This window comes from Sturnira hondurensis, unplaced genomic scaffold (genome assembly GCF_014824575.4).
Source record: "Sturnira hondurensis isolate 20B ecotype Veracruz unplaced genomic scaffold, ASM1482457v3 Scaffold0004136, whole genome shotgun sequence".
Classification (NCBI taxonomy): domain Eukaryota; kingdom Metazoa; phylum Chordata; class Mammalia; order Chiroptera; family Phyllostomidae; genus Sturnira; species Sturnira hondurensis.
This window is the reverse complement of record NW_028076767.1, coordinates 1818039-1837862: the sequence shown is the minus strand read 5'-3', so window position 1 is coordinate 1837862 and position 19824 is coordinate 1818039. Positions and strand designations below refer to the sequence as shown.

The 19824-nt window shown below is 45.7% G+C and overlaps 1 protein-coding gene across 1 annotated transcript in view; it reads left to right on the top strand.

The window, feature by feature from the left end:
• Window positions 1-18780, top strand: part of PARD3B (par-3 family cell polarity regulator beta) — a 976716-nt gene extending 957936 nt beyond the window's left edge. The window contains exon 23 of the mRNA XM_037043522.1: window positions 17260-18780. Within this exon, the coding sequence (XP_036899417.1) occupies window positions 17260-17617 (358 nt within the window). The 3' untranslated portion in view covers window positions 17618-18780. The remainder of the gene's footprint in view (window positions 1-17259) is intronic.
• Window positions 18781-19824: the final 1044 nt, after the last annotated feature.

The following is a 19824-nucleotide window of genomic DNA, read 5'->3' as shown; positions in this document are numbered from 1 at the left end:
ATGGGATTTTCCTTGTGTCTTTTGTGGAGCTGTGCAATGCTCTGTCTAAGAGCTGGTAAAGGAAAGGGGGGTTGAACGAAGTGAAAAGAGGAGTCGCCCATAACCTTGATCCTGCCGGTGGCTCAGCTGTGGACTTTTGTAAAAGCTCATGGAACTAAATACTTCAAACAGACCCATTTCTTACGCATAAATTATCCCTTAGTCAATTTTAAATAAGAAGAAAAGAGAAGCCCATTTTTACCTGGGATTTACTTCCAGGTCATGTCATGGTAGAGCTTGAGCTCTTGAGAAATCTTCAATTGCTCCATCCCCTCCTGGCGCCTGGCAAACTCCACCTCCCTGAGACCCCTGGGATGCCTTGGCGCAAACTTACCACACTTTCAGAAGCACAGGACAGAACCCAAGTAAGTCTGGCTGCCTCATGCTGCTCCTGAAAAACAAGTGTCCATGTTCTCAGCAGTGGAAGAGTCTGTTTGCCATTCGAATAAGCATCACGAGCCTTATTATTCTTTTTATGAAGTCACTATGGCGTAGAATGAGCTGATAGTCTCATAAAAGCAAGGCTCTTTAGCCTTCCTTTGTCAAAGTGACCCCAGATCCAGCCCCATCCCCAATGGTGAGTGTGAACAGAGACGCAGGCAGAGATGAGGAACCAACAAGGCTGCATGTGTGTGCAGTAGATGGGAGAGGAGCAGGCGGAAGGAGGTGAGAAGTCATCTTCTTTGTGATGTCTTCTCTTACATTTACTCCCCTGGGTCTAAGCAGACAGGAATTCTCCTGGCATGTGTTATATTTATGCAACTCATTACTAATTATTTACAAACCTTGAATGTTGTCACCTATTGGATAATTGCTAGAAGATGAGGGTTTGGAATAATTCAGTTTCTTGGAAATATATGACCATAATTGCATGCATAGTTTTGAAAGTTAGTTATGGGCACAGGCATCTAAGCCTAAAGGAATTTTGTCAAGGAGCAAACCTTCATTAGGCCTCTTTATCACAGTTTTAAGAGGTAATTATTCTAGGCCTTTGCTTTCCACTTTGTCCCCCTGGAGATGCTGGACACTGCCAAACTGAGGCAACGTAGCAATGGTGGAGCTTTTCTCCCCAGGGTGGTTTCCAAAGTGAATGGCCAATGGCCACTCCTGAGAGCGTCATCCTATAGAACTTGTGTTTCTACCATCAGGTACACGCCTACACACACAAAGAGTAGGTAAGCAGAATTGTCCTCCCTGTACATTATTCAGATACTTCCCTGCATCCCCTATAGGACAAAAATCTCCTGGCAGAGGTACCTGAAAAATAAAGTAGACTTATCTCCAGGAACTCGGAGAATGCTGGCTGGCTTTCCTCTTCCCATCTTCTAATTCTGCTTACTTCTCTCTGGGCTTTGTTCTCAGGCAGACTCTTCCACCTGAGGCTGAGATGGCTGCCTTTAGCACCAGGCTTATCTCCTATCTTTTTAGCCTCTCACGTCAATATGTCCAACAGAAGTCCTTGAATTGTCTCAAGTTGCTGTGATTGGCTTATCTACTGAACCAGAAACAATCACTGCACAGGGCGGGGATGCTCTGATGGCCAGGCCTGGGTCACATGCCACCTCTGGAGCCATGGGTGGAGTCACTCCCCCAGAAGGACAAGAACTGAGAGTGGGCGTGGGATGATTCCCCAGAAAATAGAATAGGAAACCACCAGGATAAGATAATACCTACCAGCAGGATAAGATGGGACAGGTGCTGAGCAGGAAAAAAAGCAACTTTCCCTTGTCCCAACTCTGATGACAAGGCAGGAAGAAAGAAAAAAAAGTGAAGCTCTTGTCTCACACATAAAAAGCAGAATGAGTGCCAGACCCCTAAAAAATGATCCATCAGACGAACTCACCGAAACTGTTTTCTGTTCCTGGGAATGATCGTCCTCTGACCCGCAGGCTTCAGGAATGCTTCCTCAAGTGAATACAGCCCAGTGCTTGATTCACGCAGATAGTTGGATATAAAAGAAAAAGACTAGAGATGGGGAGATAATGTCTTTTTTGAGATCATGCTTCATGGTCTTTTGGCTGCCTCCCAACCTCCTTTGCATTTGGATGTATGCGTCTATAGTCCCTGTCTAGCTATGCATGCGGTTGTGCTGGCCTTTCTCTGAGAATGGGAACAACCTCCAGCAATTCCCCAGGAGGTGGCATCAGTGTGGACGCACTAATAAATAGCAACTGGTCAAAAAGGCTATAACTGAGACTGCACAAAGGAGAGAGTGTGCATTTTAGTGTATTTTGTACACAGTTTTTTTTTATGAACATAGTCTATAAATGTTGGGGAAGCAGTGATAACTTGCCTCATTTCCATCTGGAGGAAGCAGAATTTTAGAGAAGAAAAAGGCCTCTGGACTTATTTGAATGTTTGTAAGACTGAGAAAAGCATGTAAGGCATTATGGAATCAAGAATAAGCAATAAAAGATTGGAGCAGGAAGAAAAATAATAACAATACCAATGGCTGATCTTTATCAATCACTCACCATGCCCAGGCACTAGCCGAAGTGCTTTACAGATATTCTAATATAACCATAACTAGTCTAACTACACAGGGAGGCAGAGAAACCATTACCATCCCAAGTTGACCAGTGAGGAAACTGAGAGTATGTTACAGAGAAGAGCAGCTTTCCGAAGTCACAGGTCCATTCAATGGAAAGCAAGACTTATTTGCACCTAACTCCCCTGCTGTTTCATCTCACTTCTTAATGTTTGTAGTGGGGTCTGTGTTCACTGACGGTCAGTATGGCTCAGCTGAAAGTTGGCTGAGACCTAAACACAGACACACCTGGCAGTAGGAAAGGTGATCAGGAGAGGCCCCAACAGGAGGAGGTATGAGCGATCTGCCGGTGAGGCCAGTTTGAACACAAACCCAGGATCTCAATAGGCAGAGAGGAACAACGCCCGAGAGGGAATCTGGCAAAAGACTAAAGATGAAGAGGAGGTCTGGCAGTGAATGAAGGCACCCAAGTTTGGACATCAAGATTCAGGGCCAGGACTTCATTTCTGTGAAGGATTTAGTAGGTAGGGCAGAACCTCAGGCCTGGAGAAAGTGGAGGGGTAATGAGAATACTATTATAAACGAGGGCTTTCCCACACATCCCTAAATTTGACCTTCTCCCAACCACCCTCTGAGCTTGATATAGCCCCACTTCTGAGTGAAGAAAATGGATGTGAAAATTTAACTCTCTCAAAGTGAGTGGCAGAGCCAGAACTTGAACCTGGGAGTTTTGACCCCAAGCCTAGGGCTCTTGTTTACTGGAGTGAGGCTGAGGCAACCGCTGACCATCGGGACAGAGACTCGTTTACTGGAGCTGCTGTCTGAGATGGGAGCTGAGTCACTAGGCAATAGGAAAGATGCTAGTTGGTGGGGAGAAAGGTACATGGCTGAAACTCAAATGAGAAGGTTTTCTTTCTGTCAGCCAGTGTAAATCCCACTCACTTTAAAGAGAAGAGGACACCTCTTCCCGCCCAAACTCTCCAGATAGCGTTCATTGAGTAAGTACTATCCCAAGGGCCTGCCATGTGCCAGGCACGGGCAGGTCCAGAGTGAACTCAGTAGTAGTCCTTACCATACGAAGCTCATCATTTACTGGGGGACGTGAGAGAAAAGAGGTAATGAAACACAGTGATTATCCATTCCAGAGGCAGAACTGTTCCCTACACAAGTACAAAGTATGCATTATATTAAAGATTTTCCACGATCTTATATAATTTTACTGTATAAATTTAAACCAATCATGACTTAATTTTTTAATATTACTGGCATTTAGTAAGTTCATGAGAGGGGCATCTGATTCAGAAATGAGGGGTCAGGAAGAAATGGCCTGGGGGACTAGTACATTTTGGCATTAAGGTCCCCTTCTTGGCCTCTGAGCTTTTCTACCCGGTATCCTGCAGTCACTGCCTCACGGATAGAGTCATCCCCTCTCGCCGCCCCATCTCTCCACTTGCCCATATCCCACTCTTCCTTCAAGATTCCCCAGGGCACCCCCTCATCAAAGCCCCTTCTACCCCAGGAGCCCCAGGGCACTCAGCATTGCAAGTAACGGCCCTGTCTCCTGTCTTTTGTCTCTGTCTCTGTCTCCCCAGCTAGGTGGTAAGATTCTTCGGATTGACATTGGGGTGCATACCCTTTCATAGATGCTTAATATTCGGGGGTTCATTGAGCACTGCCACCAACCCAGAAGTAAAATGACCCTCTAGGCTATGTTAACATTGGGAGTTTCACCTATCTAGATTAGAACCACAGTACAGAGGAAAGATAAGGGGATTGTTTTTTTTTTTTAAAGAAGTATGTGGCTTCTAACAGCAATTCTGATTACCTATCTCTGAAAATGAAATGTCCCCCGAAGCCATGTCTTTCAACTGGAAACAGCACCAAGAGAAAGGCAAGTGGATTTAAATTTAGGGGTTTTTTCCATTTTGATTCTCTGTGTTATTAAGTGGTGGAGATAAAAGTAATTAACAATTTAATCCATTTTTGTTGTTGTTGATACTTTTTTTAACTTCAACTGAGTGTATTGCACACTTACAAATGATTGTACAATTGCTGAAACTCAAAGGAGTGTCTTTCAGCTTTTGGTTTTACAAAATCGTAGTTCACTAAACCTCACCTAATCAACTGTGCAGAGAATTCTCCAATGGGATGTTGGGGTGGGACTGGGATAAGTATGTTGTAAATCAAACAATCAAAAGGCTAGTTCACACCTCATCAAATTGCTCAACCACCTGATAACAAACAGTCAACTACATACATTCTTCATAAAATGCGTGGGGCAAGGAGGCAAACTCGAGTCCAGTTATTCTGCAGCGGGGCACGCCCACCCTGAAACCAAGGTCTGGGAGTACTCTGCCCAGGCTGGACTGAACTTGCACAGTATCACCTTGTTGGCGGGACAATGTCTGCATAATGCCCTTCTGTGGGAGTGTGAGGTCTGACCCAGAGATCCCATTAGGCAAGGCAAGTTTCCCTTCATAATTGCAACCTTTGAGCCACAGAAGTAATACAAGATCTTAGATTCTTTTTACCCCAATTTTCCTCCAGTACACTTTCACCTGTATCATTGCATTCTCTTTTATGAGAAGAAAAGCACATATTACTTTACAGATGGAGAAACCAAGGCACAGATAAGTAAAGACGTCCAGCCAGGTCAGCCTTGCAGAGGTCAGGCCGAAATGCAGCCACGTGACCCGAGGTCAACTGGGACTGGATCCTGTGCAGTTTCCTGGAAGGTCATGAAATTGTAACCCCAGTGACTCGTTGGGGCAACCTATTCATTTTACAGAGTTGAAGATAAGGCCTGAGAAAGTGAAATGCCTTGTCTGCAACCCCCTGGGACCCCTGGGGCCCCTTCTCCATTCTGCAGCTCTCTCTAGTGCAGAGCTATTGATGGAGACTTTATTTTGCAAGATTTAACAGTGGACCAGATATGGAGATAGAAATTGTAGTTTACTTCCTGGGGCACTTTCCCTCTTCACGGCGGGCAGTTTGGATACCACTCACCTCTAAGTGGAGCATGTAAACTCGGCGTGAAGATGCAGAAACCTAGAGGGTGAGATTTATTTTCAGGGCCCGAAAACCTGAATAGCAGTAGGGGCAGGTGGGAACTGTCAAGGGGAGAAGCAGGCTGGAGGGGGCGGTTCCAGCTGCTTAAGGCCTTAAAGGATGGGAAGGGCTGCACTTAAAGGAAAACAGGAAAGCTGAGGTTTTATGGGAAAGCCCTCAATGTTTAAATGTCAGCAACCAATGGAAAAAAAAATTTAAAGACCATGTAGGTCTATATATACAGTGAATGTGGGAATGGGGGGCTACAAGCTGCAACCTCTGTTAGAGGATTTCCTACACAGGTCCGTATTAAGGTGGAGTGGGATGCACAGGGTCTATCGCTCTCGGTCCTGCATTTCGGATTTGTTCACCAATGTGTTTACTTGCTCATTTGAGGTCTTTGCACAATCATCTTAAACTCCATATTAAGGATTCAATTTTATTTCTTATAAAAATGATTGTGACTTCAAATTCAGCAAGTATTGAGGACTTTTGTATGATTGGTCTTTTTGCTTGCTTGTTTGCTCTTTCTCAGTCAGTTCCCATCACAACTCCACAAGGGGAAGAAAGGCAGGGGTAATATCCCCATTTTACAGATGAGGTCACTGAGGCTCAGGGAAAGTTAAGTCACCAGGATCATATTTCCACAAAGTGCCTTGCTCAGTTCAAGCCCAGTCTAATGCCACAGAGTCCCGTGCTGTCCCCACTACACAGAAGTGCACCCTGAGATCCCCCAGAACCCAAACCCCTGAGAGCACCTTGGGGCCCTAGGGGAGAACCTAGAATCGCCTCTCTCCTGAAGTTCAAAAACAAGCTGGTCTGGGGCAAATGGTAAATACTGTTTCATTTGGTAATGGCTCCTTAGTTTTAAATCACTTCAGCATTTACTTTTAATTAATATCTTTAAATTAGATGCCTCCTACTTGTAAATATTTGCTTCTCTATGATAAGCTTTTATTTAAGTTATTAAAGCTTCAGCTTCATGACTGATTTTAAGAACCAAGATTACTGCCGTGCTGATAAGAGAATGCACGAGATAAACAGGGAGGTTGTCTCGTTATTGGCGCACACACCAGCACCAAGTAGGACCGAGAGCAAGGCGGCCCTCAAAGAAATAGAAACGAGGGTGGATGTTCAGTTTTCTCTGAATTGTCCAAGGAATAAATCAATAAATCAGGGAATTAGAGAACAAATGTAGGATGAAATAACATCTGAAGGAGCTCCCTCGCAATAAAAGCTTGTCTTGCTCTGCCTTTTTTAAAAGCACTTATCAATGGCTCTGGCCCCACACATTAGTTTGCTAAAGAGAGGAGAGGTGGGGGCACCGGAGGGGGGTGTGGAAAGGTGCAGGCCAGTAACCGTACAAGAACGTTGGAGACAAAAAGAAGCGGAAGAAGTGATGATGAGAGCAATTTCGTCGCCCCAATCAGTCTGAGCTATGATAAGCCTTGATTTGCTCGCTGCTGGATTTTGCCAGCATCAAAGGCAGGGATGGAACTCGGAGAAGCTGGGCTGACAGGCTCCATAACACCAGAAAGAGACAGGACAAAGAATGCTGTAATTTCAATAAAAGGAGATATGGAAGTAAGAAAGGTCCGTAATGATGTTAATAACCAGATTTTCCCAGCCATGTGATGAGCGGCCACAGGCGGAAGAGACCCAGGCAGCACAGCGGAGCTCAGTGCTAGTCATCAGCACCTAAAAGGCTCTTAATAACTTTCATCAGCTGTTGAAAATCATTTTTACAATATAGTTCAGTAACCTTTGTGCTATGAATCCATTTCACCTGCAAAAGTAAAAGATGAATAGAATGTGATATTATATGGACTCTGTCGAGCTGATGCTAGCGCTAAAGCGTTCTGCCAAATAATGAGAGAGATTCGGGTACAAGGGCTGAGGGGGACCAGCAGCAGAGTGTCACGTGCCCACCCAGACCAGCCCAGGGCTTTGGACCCTGCTGAGCACCGACAGGAGACGAAGTCCCGGAATTACCCTCCACACTTCAGTGAACACTGTCATGAGGTGCTGCGGTGGCACATCGAAGCAGCACAGAGAGGCCCCACACGCTTTCACTCGGTGTGTGGTGCGAGTGGGTGGACGGGCCCATCGCCCTGCTGCTGGGTGTCAAGGAGATTGTTGGAACAGAAATCTCCCAAATACACACAAGCATGATTGTGGCTGAATCAATGATCAAAATCCAAACTAACCCCAAATGGAGCTCTGGCGCCAGACGGCACCTCCTTCAGCGTGGCCCCTCCAATTGAGGGTGAGACCAAGAAGCTCATGTCACGGGTGAGAGAAGGGTGAGGAAAGTTCTTCCCACAGGAAACCCACATGGCGACGAAATCAAGTCAGTGTTTGCAGGTGCTGAGGTGAAAACCCTTCCTACCCAAAAGTGAACCTAGCTCTCATTTTCGCACTGGTCCCTGGTCCATTGGTCTTTGAACTACCTTCTCAATTAAATACTGATACGAGCATGCTCATTTCTTAGAACAGAAAGTAAGCCCAGAGGTTTATGAGATACATTAAATAAATTTGGGAGAAAAGATTACCTGGTGTTAAAAAAAAAAAGATTGGGCGCAGGTCTGGTATTCAGGCACAAGCAAACAAACTTACCAGTTGTCAGGATTTAAACTGGAGAGTATCATCATATGCAAACACAACGTAAGTGATCACACAGCCCACAAAGGAAAACTGAACTCCCCTGTCCTTACAAATTGTGCCATGTGTTAATTTGAGAGTAAATGCAATGTGCTCAAAATGGCTTCGGAGTTGGTGGCAACTGGCTTGACGGTTACACGGTTACAGACATCAGCTGTCCTTCAGATTCGCGTGTGCCGGCTCCAGGTTATTGCACTGCTCTCTTGTGACGCTGGCCCCAGCTCCGCCTGCCTGTCTGTTAGCCCCGGTGTGTTACCACTAGCCCAGTTGAAAAGGCATTTGAGTAAAGTAAGGCCACGGCTGTGGGGGTGGACAGCCAAGAATGTTTCAGAGAGCATTTTCTAGAACCCAGTGTCTGGCTGCAGTGGGGATGGCAGAGCGAGTCTGGATTCCTGGGATGGCTGACTGTAGATTCTGTCATCCTCCGAAGGGACCCCTGGAGGAACAGCAGATCTGGGGAGAATTGTTTAATTCTGTACCTATAAGGAACCTCCACGTGGAGCCATCCCCATAGGTAATTCATGCCAATCTCCTGCTCCAACTTCTCCTGAATAAAAATCACACTCCTTAATCCTCCCCTCCCTTGCTGCTAAGAGGCACATTGCAAGCAGGCGACAAGCAAGAGAGATCAGAGGCAACATGGCCTAGCTTAGTGGTCGTGCATGTGGCCTCCCGGTCGATCTGCCCGGGCTTGAATCTGGGCCCTGCTACTTCTGTGTGACCTAGATCAAGTTACTTAATCTTTTTTTGTCTTTCCGTTTTCTCATCTGCAGACCAGGGATGATGATAGGACCTTGTGGTGCCGTTTGTTGTGAGGAACAAACGCACTGACGTGGAGAAAATGCTTAGGATGGAACCTGGCCCACTGTAGGCACTCAGGAAAGAGCCACTGCGCCTGGCAGCCTTTGAATCTGCAATTCTAAATCCAGCTTTCAAAGTTTGCTCCTGAGCTCATCAAGTAGAGTGGTATCACTCTTCCCAACACTTACAGCTCTGCTCCTGAATTTCAGAGTAGGAGTATTGCAGTGGCAGGTTTCACTGGGGTCTTAAGGAAATCATGGCATGAAAGCCCCTCCCCCACACACACACAAAGGTGAACATATTTAAGACCTGTTGACTGTGGTCTTTGCTTTAATGAAGGATTCTGATGATCTAATACCATAGGTAGGTGACATCAAAGTCCTCCTCTTGCCCAGGGGTTACAAATGAATGGCAGGGCAATAGGGGCGGGAAAGGTGTGGCAGCTGTATACCTGAGTTCCTTTGAATAAGACACAGGAATACCTTATCCAAAAAATTATATGCATGACTCTGAAAATAAATATAATCTAAATTGATCAGGGAAAAAAGCTTTCATGAACAGTGTTTTTCTCCTAGAATGTCCTGTTTCCAGTTAGTGTGACCTGGGGCAGAAAACTGAACAGTGTTTCTCCTAAGAGGCAGGCAAAACCATCTTTAAAATTCAGGACCCTACACTCTGGAACTTGTTGGCCCTCCAAGTCTGACCTTAAACTTGAACTGTTGTCTCTTGCATGACAATTTGATAAGATCTTCAGTGTTTAGATATTAAAATTCTAGGGCTACTGTTGAGAGAGAGAGAGAGAGGGAACTTCAGTGGCCTAACAAGTTATTCTGGTTTCTTCCCTTGGTTACCATTCTCTTTCAATAAAATCTCTCCTGGGGTTAAAAAGACCATGGGGTAATTATATACAGGTATCATTCAATGGATTTCATGACTTTTTTGCGGCCACTCACAGCAGTTCTGGCTTTCAAAGATTTCTTCTGTATACATGCTCTCATATTCCCCTTTTCGGTTGTCCTCAACACCCACTTTAAAAAACCCCACTCCCCCTCATAAAGAAAATTATTCTAGCAGGATGGTTTTTAGGGAATACCTCCCACCGTCTAATAGAATGAAACGCCCATCAAGGCCTCTTTTCCAGATAACCTCTGCTACCGTGTTATCTGGGGTCCAGACCTCCTTGCACGTGAAGTTCGTTGAATTCTTGTGTGTGGTCACTGTTGCAACACATGAAAGAAGGAATTAAATATGAGTGATCAAAATTCTGAAACGGCCTTAAACTGTCTCAGAAATGTCTTCTGAGCACTCAGTCGTGCTCATTCCTCTTTCATTTTCTTTGCAAACACTTCCTTGGTGTTAACAAAGGCCAAAAGCATCTGCCAATAAACCTCTTCCCACTTCAGTTCTTCACAAAGAGCAGGAGTCCAGTCTTCATAATGCCGTGGGAGACATGAGTGGTGAGAGTGGGGTTTCTTTCTGAAATCAGCCCTGTGACTTAGGCCATCAAATGATCATTGTATTTCACAATTCTCTGAAATCTGCAGAAATCACAGCTATGTAGTATCCGGTGCAGAGGGCTCTGCTAAGCCCGGCCAACCACATTCATGCCTGGGTGAAAGGCCTGGTAACTGGAAATCTGGCCCCGGAGGAATTTCCAAACTCAGACTGCAAGCATCTCTGGCCATGTAGCCCAGGGGACTCAAGCACCTACAAGTATATTCATCTGTGCCGATCATTTCTTTAGCTTCGCCCTATTTGTCGAAGAATCATAGAAGACGGCCCCAGCATCAGCACCGCACTAAGTCATCAGGACGCGGCGGACTTGGACAGCAGTGCGGCTTTGCCAGGCGTCCATTCTCTGCGGGCGGGAGCGAGGGCCTCTCTCAGCCCCAGCAGTTTTGCATCATGTTACTTCCTTTTATTTCAACCCCAAATTCCATCACAGTCAATTAGTCCCACAAAAGGAAACCTGTGAAGGCTACCTTGGAAGTTAAATTGTCTTTGTTTTGGTAGCTATTAGCATGCGTGGTATTTTCCAGAAATTAGGAGGAACAAGGTTCTGTCCTTCGACTGAGAAATGTGAGGGGAGATCTTCCTCAAAAACGGTCCTGCTAAAATAATTTTCTCCATGAGGGGAAGCTTTTTCTTAGGGCTCTCACACTTTTCACTGCATATTTTATTTTTACCCCTGCTAAACCCTGGCTCCAACTTCGTTGCTTTTCCCATTATTCACCTTCAGCTCTCCTTCCTCCTAAAGGGAGCTCACTGCATGAGTGAAGCCGGGGTTCTTACACTCGGGCTTGGTGCACACAGATGAATCAGGATCAGCTATTTATTGCAAAGATTTGTCACTGATCCTTAAAGAGAAAGGGTTGAAAGTCATTTCTTTTAATACCTTATAGCAAATTCAAGTTTTCTCTCTTCACCATGTTGCTCCTGCTCACTTGAATCTCCTTGTGAGTTTTGTTTTCTCATTTTTTGTTTTTTGAGTGGGAGGGAAGGGCATTCAGTTACCACAGGAGGCAGAGAAGTTTAAGTAATCCGAGCCTCTGACTCTCTTGTGCATGTGTGGTCTGTGTGAAAGTCATCCACCTTGAGTATTTGGTGGAGCGAAAGTTGGGAAGCTCTGCAGCAGAAGGGAAGTGGACATCCCCTTGACCTCTGATTGGCGTTTATCAATCCGCAAGCTCGGGCACTTGAAACTGTGGTGATTATACCTGGTTTTCACCTTTGAGATTGTCTCCCTAAGACCTTCTGTTGGAGACCATGTATACTGTATTTTTAAAGGCATATGTTAAGATGTCCCTAGACGGTTATGTTGACAGAAATGAGGAAAATCTCTTTCCTGGACATAATAGAAACAGTCCTTAACTGATGCTTGAGTAAATACACTTACCCTGCACCACTTAGTCATGACAACCTCACTGGTAAGTCAAGGCAATTAAATTCAAATCCAGGCTGTATTAAGTACCTACTGTGTTTCACATGCTAAATAAGACAACAGAGAGAAGACAGTGTACTTTCATTCCTGGCAAACAACACATATACCAGATCTGTCCAGAAGGTATCCAGCCATGTAATCTGAAAAATGGAGATATTTCTTGAAGAAGATACAAGAAACATTGTACATAGGACAATGACAAGTTAGATCCCTTCAAAGTAGGCACCTTAGGACCTCACACAGTTCTCCCAATCACCATCAGCTGCTCCATTGTATTTTTCTGAACCTTACTGACAGTCTGAAATCTCTTTTCTTTCGAAGGAGATTTTAGTTTTGGAAAAGCCAGAAGTCACAGGGTGCCAAATTTGGGCTGTAGGAAGGCTGAGTCACCTGGGTGATTGGATGTTTCACCAAACAGCTCTGCACGAGACGTGATGCATGAGCGGATGTGTTGCTGTGATGAAACTGCCAGTTGCCAGTTGCCCATAACTGTGAGGCCTTCTGAATCATCCGAATAGTTTGCCTGGACAAATGTTCAAGCTAACATAAAATATGATATGATGCAGACTCATCACTCTACTCGCTCAGTCATTTTGAATGCGATGGCCACACAGTACACTGTTCACTCAGTGGCATCTACCACCCCCACCGACTAGTACAGTGAAATCGTCATTGTTCACACATGCACATTCCAGTCCACTCTCCTTGGCTGCCAGATTACATCAATGTTGTGCAAACTACTCTCATTATGTTAACAATGGCTGGACTTTTTCTGGACAGGCCTCTTATAATAATCTGTGCCCAGATAGTGTTTACAGTCAGTCTGCATCGGATTGGACTCAACCCAACCCTTTTTTTGGCTCATATCCCCTCTCCATCCCTCCTTTTCTAAAAATTAGAGAGTAGACTTACCTCAACCGTTGTGGTCTCTGAATCTGAATGAGAGTCCGCTTTCTCCTTTTATCCCTCTAACTGCCACCAACTTCTACCCCTGCATCCGACCCTCCATGGTTGTTGGGTCTGTTTGTGGGTTTTCTCTTTACCTTAAATTCCCTTGAGTGAATTCAATATACATTATGTAGCACCGGTGAGGTGCAAAGCTCTGTGCTAACCTCTGAGGGAGGTCACTAGGTATTTGAGGCTCAAGTCCTTCCTTCAGGATACTTGCACTCTGAGTAGTAGATAAACTCGCCCCCAGGCAGGGTGAAAGACAGACGGAGTGAGAACGACTGCCTGTAGTGAGTGCCGGGGAAAGATTTTCTGTGCAAGTGAGGGGGGAGGGGAGGGGAATTTCAGGGACAGATGGGACAGTTCAAAATTGCTCATTCCCCTTCATCTATTCCAGTAAGTATAGTGAGCGTAGCTCCCTCATTCCTAGATGAAGGTTTTTCAGTGACCCATTTCATCTGGTACTGAGCCTTTCCCCGTATAGGATAGTCTTAGCCAGTGTAGGAGGGTGCCTTCCATCCTTCCATAGAACGAAGACTATAGGTACCCAGGGGCTGGCTGGCTGACTCACGTAGCCTCTGATTTTCAGCTCCTTTGTTTATTTAATGAAAAATAGTGACAGACCGAAATTGCAAAAAGAGGAAAACCTCATAGAAAGAAAATGATCCTTATTGTTTCCTCACATGTTAGTGTCATATAGCTTCCTCATGTTTAGACCTAAAGGTTAACATTCATTATTTCATGCACCTATGAGATTGGAAACTGTGTGTCTGAGAGAGTTTCTATGAGTTTTCCAAGCAAAAGCTGAATCCTTTTGGCCTTGAAAAGGAGCCTTCTCAAAACTATAATAAAAAATAAACAGTGAAAAAATAAGTGACATTTAAAAAATATGGATATTTTTATGACAGCTTCCTCAAGGAGTTATATGATAAAGAAAGCAAATAAAGGCTTGTTTCTCTTTCCTTAAGTAAATACAGTTTCTGGGTGAGATTTTCAACGGGAAATTGTTTCTAAGAAAAACAATAACATATACAAATGAAAATCATGAGGTCACATGAGAAATGAGGGGTCTTGAAGTTCTGATACATCTTCTGGTTGGATCCGTGTTTGCAACAGAGTCTCTAGAGGAAGCTGCCTGGGCTTCTCAGGGTTGGCTCCACACACACAGCCACCATGGTAAGCATATGCTAGGCCCCAGAGTAGACTGGTTTCCATGCATTCCTACCAATAGGAAATTTCACCCAAATAAAGAAACTTTGACTGGGGAAACTCAAGATTAACAGAGCTAAAGTTTCAGCTCCCTCTTTTCCCTTTTTTCTATCAAGTTCTGTAGTTAATGAGGAAGGCTTTTTTTTTTCCATTTAAAACTCATTCTTCTAAATGTGTGTGTGTGTGTGTGTGTGTGTGTGCAGTATTCAAAAGCACTTAGATGTTCTGGGAAAAGTCTGTAGAAAACACTTAATTTTAAGCAAAGTTATAAACAACTGTAACGCCCCCTCCACAATCAAAGAAAGAAAAATTCTTCTAGCGCTCTTTGAACCTTAAACAGTGTTTTTATAGGCCAGCTCATTGTTTTTCTTCTCCCTGAAATATTAAAAACCATAACTGTTTTGATGAGTTCTACAGAGTGAGACAATTTCCATGATTTCATTGCTTGACAAAGAACAGCTACCTTACTTGGTTCTGCCACATGTAAGCAAGCTCCCAGACCTGAAATCTCCCCTCTGAGGAGGCAACATGGGACCACAAAACTGTCCCCCGTTCGGCCCCAGCTGCCCAGGGGAGCCCTCCCGGCCCTCGCCCTGGGAGGTGGAGGAGCCGCAGGGGCGAGGTGTGGGAGAAGAGATAGCGACTCTCCCCACGGGCGCTGGCCTGGTGGCTCTGAGGGTGGCTTCTGCCCCATCACCACTTGATCTGGGTTTTCTCTCAAAAAAAAAAAAAAAGGCGTGCCTGTCTTGTATAATGTTCTGTTTTAAAAGAGTGAAACCTCCAGGGAGCGAACAGGACCCTAAAAGTCCAAGGCCTGGAATTCCTCCTTTCTCTCTTTCCATTTTAAACAGGAAACATCCAGGCTAAGAGGGTCCGGAGGGAGCGCTGGCTGTGTGTTCATTTTAAAGCAGATAATGTTTGTGTGTTGCAAATGTCAGTGATTTATCCCAAGGGCTTAAAATGAGAGCAGAAAAACCACATGTTTCACTTCACGCAGAGAAATATCTCCAGTAGATTTTGAGAGAAAGCACAGGTTAAAGATTTTTTTTTTCTCCTTAAGCATTTCGGAAATCTCTAACATGAACCAAAGGAAATAGAATTGAGTGCGGGGGAGGCAAGGGGGGCTTCAAATATTTTATGGTAAAAATATATATATAATGAATGCTGGAAGTTTCCTAAATCAAAAATAAAATTCGAAGGGGAAGGGAAGATGAAATTCTGATCCTTAATTTCCCCCGGCTAGAGTGACAGATTATGCATTTGTGCTCGATTTGTCATGGGCAATTTAAAATAGAGCAAAGCACACTGCACTGAATAATAGCAGTTGAAGCTATAATAACTTGTACATAAACAATTTAATTTTTTTATCTGAAAACTCTCACTGACTAAATTACCCCAAGCTCGAGGACCTATCTTTCATTATTACACATAGCCAAATTGAGACATAGAGAAGGAGAGAGAGGATTCTATTGTTCATCTTTATAAATGTGCTCACATGCTGCTTTCCACACGCTCGGAGCCTGTCAAACCTTCATCGATTTGGGGAACTCGCAGAGCTGTTTTAACATCAGACTCTGCAGATTGCAGGGTGATTCTGACCCTCATTGGCGGTGTCTGATTAGCCACAGACACCCTGTCCTCACAGCCTTGTCACTTCTTTCAAGCGCTCTCCCAGGGTGTACCCTGACTTGGGAGAGCTTTGCACTAATTATGATTGTTGCTGTTTTCCTTTAAGAAAATAATAAAAGGAGGGGAGGAGTAAGATGTGGGGAGGATCTGGGGGCAGCGGTGCACAGAAGGTTTATGGGATTTGAAGAGCTGCAAACAGAGCGCATCTGTTTGACTGCAGGCAAGGTGAGATGCAGTCATCTGCACGTGGTTTAGAGGCCCGGTGCTTCCGTTAGGGCAAAGGGATTGGAAGATGCTTGTTGTCTCAGCAGAGAGATCTAGACAAGGTCGCTCTCTGTTCCCGTTGCTTCTTGCCCGGACCTTTCTGTGTGCCTGCTGGTCACACTGTGTAACGTGCAGCTGGTTTGGCTTTTCCCACTCTGCTACTGGCCTGGGCACGCCTCCGGACTTTGCCAGGGAATTGCTTTATATCGAAGGTGTGGGTGAACAACTCCAGCTCTGGGTTCGGACTTTTCCTAGGAATCAGAGAGGGGAGGGCACACGAAGCCACACAGGGATGTGACAAAAGACAAAGGAGTTAGTTACACAAAGACTGTGACCTGTGGAAAGAACACCCACAGATCTAGGCGAGAAGGGAGTATAATCCATGGGAACATGATGGCTCCGAATAATCTATACATTTCTACTTTTATATGCTGGCCCGTCTTAAGAGAGGCAGAGAAGGGAAGGGGCGGAATGATCACGGCCTTGGGAGAGTCAGACTCTGCCTTGTTGAGGAGACTAGTTTGGCTACTATAGTCAAGGCCAGGATAAGCAGACATGCACAGCACAGCAGCGTATTTCTCTCATGTACCGTCTGAGTGGAAGCAGTCCTGGCTGATAGGGTGGCACTGGGTTGTACTGCTGCCCTGCCTTCCTCAGCATGTGGCTTGTTCCCTGCAGTCTAAAGTGGCCACTCCAATGGCCAACAGGAAAGAGAAGAGGGAAGAAGAAGGTTCCCTCTCTTCTTTTTTTTTAATTATGTTTTCATGTTCCTTTTTTTTAGTATTTTATTTATTTATATTTAGAGAGAGGGGAAGGGAAGGAGAAAGCGGGAGAGAAACATCAATGTGTGGTTGCCTCTCATGTGGCCCCTACTGGGAACCCGGCCCGCAACCCAGGCGTGTGCCCTGACTGGGAATCAAACTGATGGCCCTTTGCTTCACAGGCCCGTGCTCAGTCCACTCAGCTACACCAGCCAGGGCCCTGTTCTTCTTTTTAAGGGCACGTGTCACTCCTGCTCATGTCCCATTGGCCGCACTGACCTGTTCTCCTGAATACTGGGGAAAAGTGCTGGAACCTCTGGGTGGTGGCATTTGGAGGGTTGGTGCACAGGCATGCACAGAGCTTCAAGCTGTTCTTCATTGGTGCTCAGCTTGACCGAAGGCAGGAATGCGGTCTTCAGCTGTGCATCCACTTAGTGGCTACTGATATGCATCTGTTCTTCTCTTTCCAGGGGAGGACCAGCCGATCCTGCAGACTATCTGACAGCAGTGCCTCGAGGGCTCTACCAGGAGAGGGAGCTTCCATACTACCCAGGGGCTCACCCTGTACATCCTCCCAAAGGGGGCTATCCCCGCCCCCCAGATCTGAGGGCCGCGGATCTCCGGTATCCCCAGTACTACCCACCCCCACCAGCCCCCCAGTACAAAGGACCCTTCCGACAAGACGTTCCACCTTCGCCCCCTCAGCACCACCGAGTGCCAGGCTATCAGGAAATGGGCAGACCAGGGCCCCGGGGGGGCAGCCCAGACCAATACCCCTACCGAACCCCGGATCCCCGGCAGAAGAACCCCATGACCGCAGCCGTGTAGCTGGACACCACCAAGCTCCATGCAGCCAGGAAGGAGGACATCTAACCTCACCCTTCCTTATGGCCTTCTTCCTGTTAAGACTCTCATTGGTACAGATTAGGTTGGGTTTTTGTTTTTGTTTTTCCTGAGTTTGTAACACCTGACTGCTAATTAGAGGGAAAGGGAAGGGACAGGAGTTTGGAGGGGAAACATCAGGAGAAAGAGGATGGATGGGGCCATAAAAAGAACACTGCCTGGTATGTGAAGTACTTTTAGAATGGTTAAATTCGGCGAGAGTGGCATTTGAACAGGCAAATAACAAAGGGGATGTGCTATGTGGTGCCCCCGGGCCAGAGAGCCTGTGCGTGCACAGCCCACAGAAGTGGCAGCGTGGAGGCAGCCCCGCCCTGCATCCTCGTTCATTCGGAAGCTGACCTTCACCCACCCTATCCTTAAGTCTGAAGGGCGGCTGCAAATGTGGGCATCTTAAGTGAGTGATGTTTTCAATGAGAAAAAAAACAGCAAGCACGACTTTCGATCTCCTGGAAAAGTTTTCCACCCAGAGGAAGACTGCAATTGTTTCTTTGTAGAATTTCTCAGGTTCCTTGTACCATTCATTTGGTATAAGTGTTTCATGTTCCCTCGCTTTTTATACAAAAGTAAGATGCAAATGCAGTATTAGCATCCTGGGAGAACGTGCAGGGCTAGTCAGAACTTCCAGAATGAATATATTCCAAGGACCAGGGTGACCAGGTTAAGAGGGCTGAACGCTCCACCTTCCTCCCTCCCATGCCCCAGGCACCTTCCCATGCAGACAGGCGGTCTCGGTTTTCCCCACATCTCTTGTCCATGATCATCACAGCCGAGGCCTCTCTGCTCTGAGCCTCCCACTTCAGGGCCACAGGACTAAAATGTACTTGAGAGAAAGAGGGCCCACTGCCCAGGCCACACAGGATGCCATGCCCTGGAGGTGCCAATTCCAGACTCAGTGCCAAACAGTGCCATCTGTACCCCAGGGACAGGGAGGGGCTGACTGTGACCTTTGGAGACTGATTACCAGCAGGTAGTACGTGGTGGTGACTGTGTGTGTGTGTCTGTGTGTGTGTGTGTGTGAAGGTATGTAATTACCAGTAATGAGAATGAAAGATAAACATGCTTTTTGGAAAGTGTGATGAGTAAGGAAATAATAAAGGAAAGAAGAAATCAGAAGGGACGGGAAGGGAGAAGACAGGGGAAACTAGATCATTCTGTGTCTGCTCTATTTCATTACCAAAAGTCAGGGCGAGGGCAAGGCCTGGGTGTCCAACTAGGGGGTGAAGGTGTATGGTTTTGAAAAGCTGAAACCCCACCCTCCAAACCCATCACAATGTCTTTTGAGCTTTGCAGCTATTTTTCTTTTTGTTTCAACAGAATACCTAAACCTTAGAACCTGACCCAAATGAGAATGCAGACAAAAGACTGAAAACAGTAGGACCTGGGGGTAGCAGTTAGAATTTTTCAGAGACTCTTAACCTGCTTTAAGCCTTTTCACCTTCCTCTTTACTCCCCTCTCCAAATAAAAACATCTTGAGTTCAATTTAGAGGTATTTTGGCCAACATTAGGATACCCCTAACTGATAGGATTTGATAAATCATAGTATGATTAAATATATAGAGATCCATCTAGCCCAGTTTAGTCTCATTTGTCTTCATTTACAATGCAGTTCTGTTACCAAGAATGATGCAGCTGCTGGTCTGAGACTTACATAGTGTTACTTCCTGGACTTGAAGAGGTATCATTTTCTAAACTACAACTTACTTGTGGCCTCTTGAAAACAGACTGTCAAGGTGGTTTTGCCCTCTGTCATCTCTCTCAAGCCAGGCACCTTCGGGTTGTTTACAATTTGTGCAGAGGCCGAGGACCCCCAGCCCTGCTCACCTAGAGGCGCAGTGCAGGTGAGCTGCAGGGTTTCCGGGCCAACACGCTGAAAGCTGCCTTCCCCTCCGTCAAAAATAAGAAAAGAAGTAAGTGGTCATGTGGGGGCATCTAACCTGTTTGGAAGCATTAAGAGTTAGCTCTTCATGGTGGCCCAGAGTTTAACCAAATGTCTTGGACAGAATCCAGCCAGAAGGCTGCTTCTGGATTAAGGCCAAGGGTCACTGGAGAGTGGCCTGTGTAGGAAAAATGCCCCTATTTTCACCACGTTGCCGCCTTCCGAGCACAGTACTTCCTGCAGGTAGGCTCAGGG